Source organism: Tiliqua scincoides, chromosome 8, assembly GCF_035046505.1.
Source record: "Tiliqua scincoides isolate rTilSci1 chromosome 8, rTilSci1.hap2, whole genome shotgun sequence".
Taxonomy (NCBI): Eukaryota; Metazoa; Chordata; class Lepidosauria; order Squamata; family Scincidae; genus Tiliqua; species Tiliqua scincoides.
In genome coordinates, this window is record NC_089828.1 from 59,444,547 (window position 1) to 59,456,655 (window position 12,109).

The 12,109-nt window shown below is 53.7% G+C and overlaps 1 protein-coding gene across 1 annotated transcript; it reads left to right on the plus strand.

The window, feature by feature from the left end:
* Window positions 1-458: 458 nt before the first annotated feature.
* Window positions 459-11,220, plus strand: LOC136659348 (eosinophil peroxidase-like). The gene is made up of 12 exons (XM_066636485.1): window positions 459-534; window positions 1,760-1,856; window positions 2,185-2,360; window positions 3,798-3,921; window positions 4,479-4,608; window positions 5,633-5,836; window positions 6,429-6,747; window positions 7,746-7,906; window positions 8,614-8,872; window positions 9,756-9,926; window positions 10,125-10,362; window positions 11,022-11,220. The coding sequence occupies exons 1-12, from the start codon at window positions 459-461 to the stop codon at window positions 11,218-11,220; spliced, it is 2,154 nt and encodes a 717-aa protein (XP_066492582.1).
* Window positions 11,221-12,109: the final 889 nt, after the last annotated feature.

Here is a 12,109-nt window from a genome sequence, read left to right on the forward strand (position 1 = left end):
GACACGCGGAAGCTGAGGAGCTGTCCAGCAGGGTCAGCAAGGCTGAGGTGAAGTCAGAGGCTGCTCATGATAGCCGTTGCGCCAGCAGCTGCTAGGCAGCCTCAGGGGCTTGGTGGAGGCTGCCCAGCTGCCCCACCTTGACTGGGTCCTGACCCTGACTGTCCTCAAGGCCAGGATTCCTCCGCTCATGGAGCCCACGCATGCACCTCCCTGACTCAGGAGTGGAACGCAAACCTTCAACCCACATTGCATTGCTTTGCTCTATCCCTTCCCTCCACTAGCCAAGTCCCCTTAAAGCTGCCCTCGGTTGCTCAAGACAGACCCCGGCTGTCCTTTCTCTGAATCCATGCAGGGCCAAATGAACCCATGCAGAGTGGGTTCTGTTAATTTACAGCCCCACCACTTGAAACTGGCTGCCACTTGAGAACTCAGCAACCCTCATTTTTCTTTTTCCAGAGATGAAGCAAACCGTTGCCTTGCTGGGACTCCTGGGGGCTTTTGGCCTCTTGCTGCCGTCCACGTCTTTCTTGGAAGGTAACGTCTCCCATCCCCTTTGTCGTCTTTCTGCATTATGATATCTGGGGTGGGGACCAGGAGGGGAACAGCCAGTGCTATCCCATCCTTGAGAAAGAGTCAACTTCTCAGGAGTTGTCTCAGGTTTTCTCGCAGGCCCTTTGAGATTCTCCAATAGTAGGGAGAATAGTAGGGAGAACAGTTTGGGCATCTTTTCGCTGCAGAGGGAGAATGCCCAGTTGTGCAGAACTCCTCAGGGGAGGAGGCAGTTGCTGAGAACTCCCCCCATGGCCCTCTGCCATCAGAAGTTGGCACCTGGGTGGGTGGAATATACAATTCTGTAGGGCTTCCATAATCAGCACATGCAAACAGACTTGAGTCTTGTTCATGGCAAGACGTTCCCTCCCACCCTTCCATCCCTGCAGGGGCCATCAGGGTGGCCCACAACGAATATCTGAAATCAGACCAAACAATTAACATTGTCATGAAATTAATATTTAGACAGATCTTAACATGTACATCTTAATACCGGCCGCTGAAAAAGACAGAGATGTTTTTCTAAGCAGGACTGGAGCTCGTTCCCTTTTTGCCTTCCTTGCAGGCTCTCAGGGTGTGCCAGAGATGAGTCTTTGTGGGTCAGCGAGGAGAGAACCAACCATGTCTGGCCCAAGAACAGTTCCTGACTAATCCACAAGGCTCTCTTAATATGCATGTGTAACTTGAGTCAGGTCTAGTTTGTGCTCCGCTGCTGTACACCAAAGTGCACCCCAGGGGGCTTATGTAAAGTGACAATACACTTGTGTATAACTGAAAGAGCCTGTACACACACCATCAATGTGCATCTGGTACTTTAGAGTGCAATAAGAAGGCAGGTCCCTGTCCCATAGAGCTTACAATTAAGTTTTAAGGGGAGGTCACAGATTGCAGGGAGGAAGATGGAGACAAGGCTAAAAGGAGAGACTGTGTGTTCAGTCTAGTCCCAAGCCAGTTAGACTGACCTTCCATAGGGCTACCAGATGCGGAGTACCAGAGTCTGGGGATCAGGATGATTGGATGGGTGGGGGTCTTATCATTAACTAACCATGCTGGGTAATAATGGATCCCCCATAAGCAGATGCAGTATACCTTGGAACACTAAGTGGAGGGGGCAACGGATAGGAGAGTGCTGTTATCTTTCTTGGAGGCAGCTGAAGGTCTTACCCAGGGGGGCCCTTTCTGAAGTTTTTGCTCCACTCTCTTTTCGAAGCGGCCGCCCCTCAGAGCTTGGCTGGGCCCTCTCTCATGAGCAGCATCAATGAAGCCAAGCAGCTGGTGAACGAAGCATACACGTACTCACGGAAGAGGTGAGTTTCCTTGGCATAAGCCCGTATTGCAGGAGTGGTGTATTTGTTTCTTTGACTGGCTGCATCTGCAGACTGCCTCCCAGTCACGATGGCTTCCAGGGCAGTTTACGGCACAGCCAAATTCAATGGAAGCAACCTGAGTTTAAAGCTGATACCGGAACAGTGAGAGGCCAGAAGCTGTGCCAGTGAGCAACAGAGGCCTGGCAAAGATGCTTCTCCACATGGCGAGATTCCCAGCTTGTTTTCTCCCATCGTTGCAGAAGGGCTGCTGTGCCCTTCAAAACTCTCTCTGGCTGTCTGATGCCACTGCCTCAATTTCTCACTTCAGAGCAAAGGAGAACTTGATGAAGAGCCATGCCACCCCCTCTGATTTCCTGAAACATTTGAAGGAACCGGTTGCTGGGACCAGGACGGCCATCCGGTTCGCCAGTTACATGGAGGTGGCGATGGAGCTCCTGGAAAAGAAGTTGCAGAAGACTTGGAAGAAGCACTTCAACCTCACAGGCATGACGCTCATTTAGTTGTGCAACGGCTGCTTTCAGTCTTCATTTTCAAGGCATGCCTCTATGGAGGCCTTGAGGACTAGCCTCTTGCTATGTTTTGAAAGGGAACTAAACTTCAGGAAAGTTGTGGCGGTTTAAATACAGGAAACCCAGGCTACATTGATGCGCTGCCAAAAGAGTGGCTGGAAGTACTATGGTGGGACAGGGGCAGGATACCAAGTAGGGCAGGCTCTGCCGATGCTAACACATTAACATTAAAGTATACTTTATGCGAAAGTATAAAGTCTTTTGGGAGGACTGAGGATGGCAGCTCTGTTGTCTCCTGCCTTCATCCCTCATTATTCTCCTTAATTTGTGGTGATTTAAATTAGCAGCTCCCCCATTATTCCCCAGTCCCACACCTTTTGCTTGTGGGGCTGTCTGATGAGATTTTAAGCCTGAAGGTAGGTTTATCCTATCCTTGGACAGAACTTTGGTTTTTGGACATTGGGAAATAATAAGTGCTGCTGATGAATTATGTCGCACCATCAGTGTGGCTGGCGCTTCACAGGCAAGAAGACAAGGTCCCTGTCCTGAGGGGCTTACAATTTAGATGCATGCAAGGGAGGGGAATGGAGGCAGGGAAGCAAATGTGACTATCCCTTCATTTGAAAACATCTTTCCCAGACACACATGCACTGATGTGGGGCTGGTCCTTCTCTATGTTTGGGCCAGCCGGCTGCCAACGGAGACTGGCAGGCATCCACTGACTGAGGAGCCAAAATGGACAGGCTTGAGTGTCAGGGCAAGGAGCTTGTGCTAGATGTGGGGACAAGCAGGAGGCCAGTGGAGGGGCATGAAGTGAGCAAGAGAAATGGCCTCAGCCGTGGAACAGCGTTGGGCGGAGCCGAGGAGTCCTGGGAGAACAGAAGAAGCCCAGCAGGAGATGGCAAAGAGCAACCAGTGTGTGAGTGAGAAGAGCAGGTCCTGGCAATATTATGAAGGGAGAAGTGGGAGGTTAGGAATGGTTGGCAACCTTCAGTCTCGAAAGACTATGGTATAAGCCTACAGCACCCGGTATTCCCAGGCGGTCTCCCATCCAAATGCTAACCAGGCCTGACCCTGCTTAGCTTCCGAGATCATGGTATAAGCCGACAGCACCCGGTATTCCCAGGCGGTCTCCCATCCAAGTACTAACCAGGCCTGACCCTGCTTAGCTTCCGAGATCATGGTATAAGCCGACAGCACCCTGTATTCCCAGGCGGTCTCCCATCCAAGTACTAACCAGGCCTGACCCTGCTTAGCTTCCAAGATCAGACAAGATCAGGGATGTGCAGGGTAACATGATGATGAGGAATTAGGGACCAGAGCAGCCCAGTGGGATCAGGTCCAGCTTCCTGCTTCCCCCCAAACTGTGAATGGAGCGGTGGTGCTGACTTCTGGTGGATGTCTCTTGCAGACGTGCTGACAGGCCCCCAGAAGGAGCTGATATCCCGGGCCACCGGCTGCGATTACGTGGTGCGTCCCATGTCGTGTTCCAAGACGGGGCCTTATCGAACCATCACTGGAGAGTGCAACAACAGGTGGGAGGCCCGGCCTGAAGGTCTGAGTTGCAAGGGGTGTCAAGACAGAGCCATTCTTCAGCATGAGCACAACTGTGCCTGTTGCTGTCTCCTTCCACTGTTTATCACCAGCCATCCTTGTGTGTGCTGCCTCCAGAGTCACTGAAGCACAAGGAAAGGGACAGGTGTCTGCCCCAAGGAACATGCAAATGAGAGTTTGACAGGAGAGAAGAGAGGAAGTGGAATAAGGGACAGGAGGGGCAAACAGGGGCAGTCTTTAAAAGCGCAGGCCGTCAACCTGCTGTGCAATGTCCTTTTCTTGTTAATGGTCTCCACCACTCCATGCCAAAGATCTCTGGGTGGCTTGCAATAAAAGACAAGACTCAGAATGCAAGATCTCACCTAAGGATATCCGGAAATAAGTCCCTTCAGCAAGGAGTCACTCTGCGAATGACGAACATGTTGTAGCTTAGTGGGGGGGGGGCATTTGTGCAAAAGAGCCTCTGTGCACTGGGGGGGTGGAGTTGGCTACTTAAGAGGAGACTAACTTTGATGAATTTCCTCCCTTTGCTCCCTAGAAAGCACCCCCATTATGGGGCATCCAACCATGGCTATGCCCGCTGGCTTCCGGCAGAGTATGAGGACGGCCTGTCTCTCCCCAGGGGCTTCAATGCCAGTCACCTTTATAACGGACATCCTCTACCCTTGGTAAGAGCCAATGAGGGCATTGGAGTCCTGGGAACATTTCTCATCAAAGCTGAGAAAAGTTCTGGGATTAAGGAATGGGGTCCATAGTGGGCGGCCTTGGTGACTGTTGTCCCCACACGATGTCTTGCCTTGGTCAAGAGCTCTTTCCCATGGGAAGCAGGGATGTGCGCTGAGGCTGAGTTGTGCTCAGTGATGGCCTATGGGATGTTGTGATACAGACAGTAAAGAAAGCAGTGCAAGATCTTTGGTCACTGGGAGTCCCTCAGGCAGGGACAGATCAACGCCTGGGCGCCAGGCTCTAAGCACCAGTTGCAGACTCTGGTTGGCGGCAAGACCTGCCGTGGCTTTGAGGACTTTCTCTCTACACCAGAGAAAGGCATGTGCTGATGCGGGCTACTCCTGCCAGCTCTCCGGATCTGCTTTCCTTGGGGAGTCTCCCACCTGTAGGCGGGGGTGCCGAACAGAGCATAAGTATCAGGTGGCAAATGTCCCTCTAGAGGCCATGGCTGGCCACAGACTCCCAGATGTCTTCCACAAAGGTCCTTATTGTTTACCCATTTATCATGGATAAACATATGCACATCATACCCATAGAATGTGTTAGTTAACCCTTGTTAGGCTGTTCTCCTGTAAGACTGTTAGGGCAGCACATCAGAGGAATGGAGAAGCCATCAAAGGAGCAGATACGGAGCTTCAGATGAGGCAGCGGTCATTTGCGGGAAGTCACCAGGGAGAGGAAGGGGGCCACGGTGGGTGGGCAGGGCCTCTGCTCGGTCGCCGGCAGCATCTCCAGGGGCTGGGAAAGACCCTGCTCTGCCTGAAACCCTAGAGAGCGGCTGCCGGTCAGAGTTGCCAGGACTGTGCTGGGTGAGTGAGGGTCAGACTCCAGAGGCAGCTTCCTACATGGACAGCTCTTCAGCCAGCTGACGCTGCGTCCTGCAGCAGGGCAGCCTCTCCTTTCCCTGGATTTCTGGCTGTGCGGGAGGGTTTCTGGTCAACGGCTCTTGGTGCTTCTTCCCGGCAGGTGCGGGAGGTGTCCAACAAGATTATTGCCACCTCCAACAAGGACATCACTGAGGACGAAGGGCGCTCCCTGGCATTCATGCACTGGGGCCAGTGGGTTGACCATGACTTGGACCTGGCGCCCATGACCGAAACCGACATCCACAATAAAGAAGGCGAGTGCGACACCAGCTGCCACTACGCGCCCCCCTGCTTCCCCATTCAGGTAAGTGAAAACCTGGCCCTTGAGATGTCTGGGAGAAAGAAGGCAGGTGTCTGCAGTGAGCCTGTGGAGGCGGTGCCTATTGGCTGGCATTAGTAATGTCACCAACCCACGTCTTCCCTTGAGCCTTGAATCAGTGTTGCAACTTTGGGGGGCTTTTTCCCCTGTATTTTTTCTTCTTTTGAGAAATGATAAGGTGAAGGATGGATGCATCAAGGTTATGTGGGTCAAGGAAGGTACCCTGAGAAGGCAGACTGACTGAGGGGAGCAGTGCCTGCAGCCTAGCTTGCCTGCACCCTGAGGGTGTTTGAGGAAAGAAGCCTCCCAGATATGGTGATGGCTCCTGGTTTGGACCAAATCCTGACAAAGTAGAGGTCTCCCACTGTCCACAGGACCTACACTTACTCAGGAAGGACCAGCTGCTGCTGGGGGCAAGAAGCCGAGGCTGGCCAAGGTGCTCTGCTGGCCACACTGCTTGTCTGGGAGGATCTTTGGCTGAACATGCAGGGCTCTTCTTAGGTCACAAGAGTAGGAGCCACAGCAGCGAAGCCGCCTGCCCACAGTACAGGCTTAGCTGTGCCCTTGTCTTCTGCAGATCCCTCCTGGAGACCCCCGGATCACTAAGGAGGGTGTCTGCATGCCCTTCATCCGCACCGCCCCAGTCTGCAACCCCACCCTGCTGATCCGAGAGCAGATCAATGCCATCACGTCATACCTGGATGCCAGCTTGGTGTACGGGAATGAGGAGGCCCAGGCCAGGGCTCTCCGGAACCAGAGCAACTCCCTGGGCTTGCTGGCACTCAACCAGAACTTCACAGACGCCACGGGGCTGGGGCTGCTGCCCTTCGAGAACAACTCCAAGAGCCTGTGCCTGCTCACCAACAGGAGCGCCAACATTCCCTGTTTCATAGCAGGTACTCTTGGCCTGGGCTGGACACCCAGCAAAGCACACTGGGGAGACATTTTATGCGCATGCGGGACCAGCAGGGGCCCCCACTGCAGCTCACCCCTCTTCCTCACCTATCTGCTCCCATCTCCTGGAATGGGAGTGTGGAGGGCAGGAGGTGGGTGGGCCAGAGAGCCAGAGGCCTCCCCCTCTTCTCCGCATGCCCTCTTCCACTCTGCCCCTCCTTTTTCCAAGCCGCAGAGCAAGAGGAGCAGTGGTTGGCACATCCCCACACAAGAGGGGCAGCTGACACAGCACCAGCTTGGGCTGGACCTCCATGCAAGGCTTGCTCTGAGTTCTGTCCAGGGCACTGCAGCTGGAGAGGTGATAGGTGGGGAGGAGGTGGGAGGCAGTGGAGATGCTGGTTCAAAGCCCTGACAGTCGAAGAAGTTCCCCAGACGTGTGAATCCTGCTGCCAGGACCCCTTTGTGTGAAACGCTGGGGGCAGCCAAAATACCCAGTTGCGAAGGGGGCTGGATTCATTGTGGGAGTGGGCTGCAATCGCTAAATGAATGTAATATATCAGCATTCGAGGAGGAAGAAATGAGAGGAATCCATCCCATTTGGGGGCATTCTGTCTGAAATGTCGCCAGATAACTGTTACGTTTCAGTGTTTCTGGTTACCTGATGCCCAGTTTTGATTTCACCTCTGGTTAGGCAAATCATGATTTGAATGGGCAGGGCATGTCCCCGCTCTGTCTTCCCTGCTTGATACGTGATGTTATGACGGTGAATGCAGTTGAAAGAGAGACAGAGCGGCTTGCTGGGTGACCTCTGGCCAGTTGCACTCTTTCTCTGCCTACCTTACAGGGGTGTTGTGAGGAGAACAGCAGAACACAGAGATAGCCTTTGAGGAAGGGTGGAATCCACATAATTTCTAATGATGGTGGTGTCAACGGTTGAGAGGACACTGAGCTGTGAAGATGGCAATGAGCTCAGCCCCCGTGTGTGTATCCCTCTTTGCAGGAGACAAGCGAGTCACGGAGAATTTGGGCCTGACTGCTCTCCATACCATCTTTGTCCGGGAGCACAACCGCTTGGCCACAGAGCTGAAGAGGCTGAATCCCCACTGGGATGGGGAGAAGCTCTACCAGCAGGCCCGGAAAATCCTCGGAGCCATGCACCAGGTACCCCCCTGGCCCCTTCCTGCTGGCCAAATGTGCTCTTCTGCCTGCGTTGAACGAGAGCCTTCCCTAGTGAGGGAGATTTACAACTTGCCGGGTCTACAGATAGGAGTGTTTGGACGGACACCCAGGTTCTCATGTGCTCGTTTCAAAAGTCATTCTGGGGTCTGACCCTGTCGGAAATGTGGCACACTGGTGGCCTGCACAGTGATCTGAAGGGGTGAATCGCTGAATAGATCCGCAATCATGTGGCACAGAGACAACCACCTGTGAACAGGGCTGGCATTTCAGGTTGTCAATGTGTATTTATGGGAGGGAATTGTAGGGGTGTTTGCTGACGAAGATGACTAACATCTAAATGTTAATGCAGAACAGAGGCAAAAATGCTGAAGAAGAAGCCACCCCCTCATCTTCTGCTGCCTTAATGCTCACTCTGCCACCCCTTCTGCCTGGAATGCCCTCCCAGGCCAGGGGATGCCCCAGATTTCTCTCTCTCTCTTTCGCTGCTTCTTTCAAGTCTCCCCTCTAACTCGCCCTTCCGCAAAGCCCTTAGCCTTTGTCTCCCCCCATCAGCAACAGTTCAGGTTGTCCACTTGCAGGGGCAGGAGTCTCCTCTTCTTCACTTCCTTGCCTGCGCTTCAGAGGTCTCAGTCTGCTGATGAAGCCACGTAATGCTCACAAGCTCATGTGCCATCTCACTTCCTCTGCAGATCATCACCTTCAGAGACTACCTGCCCCTCTTGCTGGGCACGGACTTTAACAAGCAGCTGCCGCTGTACCGGGGCTACGACGACTCTGTGGATCCCACGGTCTCAAACGTGTTCTCCCTGGCCTTCCGGTTTGGGCATGGCTCCATCCCACCTCTGGTGCCACGTCTGGGCCGAGACTTCAAACCTCTTCAAAGCATTCCCAACTCTTCTGTCCCGCTTCACCTGACCTTTTCTGCTTCGTGGAGAGTTGTAGAGGAAGGTAAGACAGCCGTTGTCTCATCCTCAGGTGCGCAGGCCCCTGGACAGACCTCACGAGAAAGCACCAATCAGCAGGCATGAGCTCAGCGGCCCAGCTCTTTTCAGAACCACCCTGAGACAGTGCTGATGCTCTCTGATTATGCAGGAGTTATCTGTGAATAAGCTAATGACCCAATTGTAACAGGAACTAGTGCTCCAGCAGCATAAGGTCTGTGTGCCAGCAGCCTTCCTACAAGCTCTGGTGCAGGGATGTCAGCAGAGGGGGTGGATAGGAGGCAGGGGGCGGGGGGGGTAGGAGAATGGGGCAGGGAGGAGAGAGGCTTAAGGCCGGGAAGGGGTTGGGATTGGCAGCAGCATTTCCGCCAATATCCTGCCCCCCTTCCTGGCCTTGATCTGCCTTCCCAGGTCCACTCAGACCTGCACCAGCTATAGAGCTGGCACAAGAGCAAGCTGACCCGACGGGCGGCAAGGACTTATCCCCGGGCAAGGGAACAAATGTTCCCTGACCTCCAGGAGGCCTTTTCAGTTTGAAACCCCCTCACAGGGCGCAGCGCTTGCCCTGCTGGTGTGGCTGCAGCTGCATGCGAGGAGCTAGTTGGGATTGGGCCGTAAGCCCTTCTGGTCGTCAGATGTGTTGTTATAAAGTCTGCTGATTTGGAAGCTGCCAGCAATACACAAGTTGTCCCCGGTTACAGATGTCCTGACTTACAGACAGCTGTCGGCCTTGTGCTTTTGTGCAATAGCACCACTCTGAATCACATCTGAACAACCTCTGGAAGAGAAGCCGGTCCTAAGTGGGGGACTTGCTGCCTTGGTTTCTGAGGAATAAGGAACGTTGGGTGAAAGGGCCCCTCCGGCGGGCCTGCTGGTTTCCTCCCTTCCAGGAGGCGTGGACCCCCTGCTCCGTGGCATGCTGGCTGACCACTCCAAGCTGATGAAGCCGAACCAGATGATGGTAGAGGAGCTCCAGGAGCGGCTCTTTGAACAACTGGAACTGATTGGCCTGGATCTGGCAGCGCTGAATTTGCAGCGGGGAAGAGACCACGGCTTGCCAGGTGGGGGGGTGATGGACATTTGCGACCGCACTAGCAGCTCCTGTCCATCAGCTGTCAGAGAGGGAGGGGAAGTGGGTCGATATGGTGGACAGAGCAGGCAGGGGGACCCCTCCCAAGGTGTTCAAGGAGTGAGGGCAGGCTCTGAGCATCCCCAGGGAGGCAGAACTGAAAACCTACTTCCTGTCCTCCCTCTGCCAGGATACAACGCCTGGCGACGGTTCTGCGGCCTCTCAGAGCCACGCAGTGAGGCTGAGCTGGCTGCCGTCCTTGGCAATGCTGAGCTGGCAAAGAAGTTCATGGCACTTTATGGGACTCCAGACAACATTGACATCTGGATCGGAGGGATGGCTGAGCCCTTCGTACCCTACGGGAGGGTGGGGCCTCTCCTGTCGTGCCTCATTGGGAAGCAGATGCGGCACGTCCGTGACGGAGACAGGTGAGCCGGCCTCCAGAGCCTCTGATTGGTCGGTGCTTATTTGACAAGCTATTCATGTCATTAGAAAGCATTTATTACTGCTTACTTTGAAAGGGACCCAGTTTCCTCCTTTCCTGGCACGGGGCATTCACTTTCAGAGCTCCACCACAGCACTGCCTCCACGACTTCTGTGGGCAAGTGCGGAATGCCTTTCCTAACCACACCACCCTCCTTTTGGCGTGGCTTTATTTGTAAGAGAACGAGGCTGGCATTCCAATGGTGTTTCCTCCACAAATGCTGGTAGCCTGCCTTGTTCTCCTCCCCACAGCATCCGGTACAAATGAACTTGCAATGCGATGTTATCACTACTTGTGCCTCCCCCCCCATCATTTCTTGCCATGTGGTGAGGTGGGGGCCATGCATGGCTTGTGTTCCACCAGCGGGGTTTGCTTTACCATCATCACCGCAAATGGCCTTATAGAAGCACATGGAGCTGCATGCGGAGAGCTCATTGGCGGGGGCTTATGGAGGGGTAAGGGGGAGGTAATTCCCCTTTCCCCTCCTGATCCCCCCTGCTGGATACAGGGTGCACATTTTGGCATGGCTGCATTGATGGGAGGGATAGGACTGGGCTGTGAGTCAACTAACCTCCCCCTAACCTTCCCACCTCTGCCTTGCAGATTCTGGTGGGAGAACCTGGGTGTTTTCACTGCCCAGCAGCGCATCGCCCTGAGCAGAGCTTCTCTGTCCCGCATCATCTGTGACAACACCCACATCGAGGAGGTGCCCAAGGACGCCTTCAAGATGAACCGCTACCCTGATGGCTTTGTGAACTGCAGAGAAATCCAAGGTGTCAGCTTGTCTGCCTGGAAGGAATAGAGCAGCTGGCCCATTAGATTCTGAGGGGGCAGAGAGGATTCTGGGGGCTTCCTCCCTGTAGAGGTGTAGCTGGAACTTAGTGGGAGCCACCTCTCAGTCAGACACAGCCCCAGAACAGCCCTTCAGTGGCAGGGCCCAGCCTTGGGACTATTCGATGCACTCCCCAAATGCCCAGCATGATTCTCTTCTGTCCTGGAATGACCTGAGTGGAAGGACACCATTTGCTGAGAGTGTGAGCCCCAGTCCTTCTCATTTTGGAAATGTGAAATGTGAGGGCTGCATGGGTTTTTTGGGCCATTGGACTGTTGCTGCTTCTTCCACTCCTGCCCTGGGTAGAAAAAATTGGGCCGGTTGCATAAGATGTTCCAGAACCTGGGAGGGGAAGATCTGAAAGACCGTTGTGTGCCTCTGCTCCATAAAACCTCTACGTCTAAAATTGATGAGCACTGCCCCAGAGAGTAGCATTTCCACCTAGCACCCCTCGGCTGAATTCAGGGCCCATCTTCGACCACGTTTTGACTTGCTCCAAGTAAGGAAAGACACAAGATCAGGCAAGGTGGGCCACCTGGGTTGAACTTAAGGGTGGTGGAGGGGCAGAGAGATTGATCTTCTCCTACCCAGATGATGCAGTGTGGAGAAAGAATGTCCCTCTCCCTCTTGTTCCTGAATGTGGGCTTTATTCGATGATATTAATAAATGGCAAAGTGCTTCACACAACACATTATTTACTTGTGGAACTCCCAGTCACAAGATGTGGTGATGGCCTCTAGCTCAGGGGTGCTCACACTTTTTTGGCTCGAGAGCTACTTTGAAACCCAGCAAGGCCCAGAGATCTACCAGAGTTTTTTTACAATGTTCGCGCCATCATAACATATAACATTTATGTGTA

Coding starts and splice junctions, on each gene's coding strand:
- LOC136659348 (XM_066636485.1), top strand. CDS start 459: ATGAAGCAAACCGTTGCCTTGCTGGGACTCCTGGGGGCTTTTGGCCTC. Junction 2,361..3,797: donor GAAGCACTTCAACCTCACAG/GCATGACGCTCA, acceptor TGTCTCTTGCAG/ACGTGCTGACAGGCCCCCAG. Junction 9,927..10,124: donor AAGAGACCACGGCTTGCCAG/GTGGGGGGGTGA, acceptor TCCCTCTGCCAG/GATACAACGCCTGGCGACGG.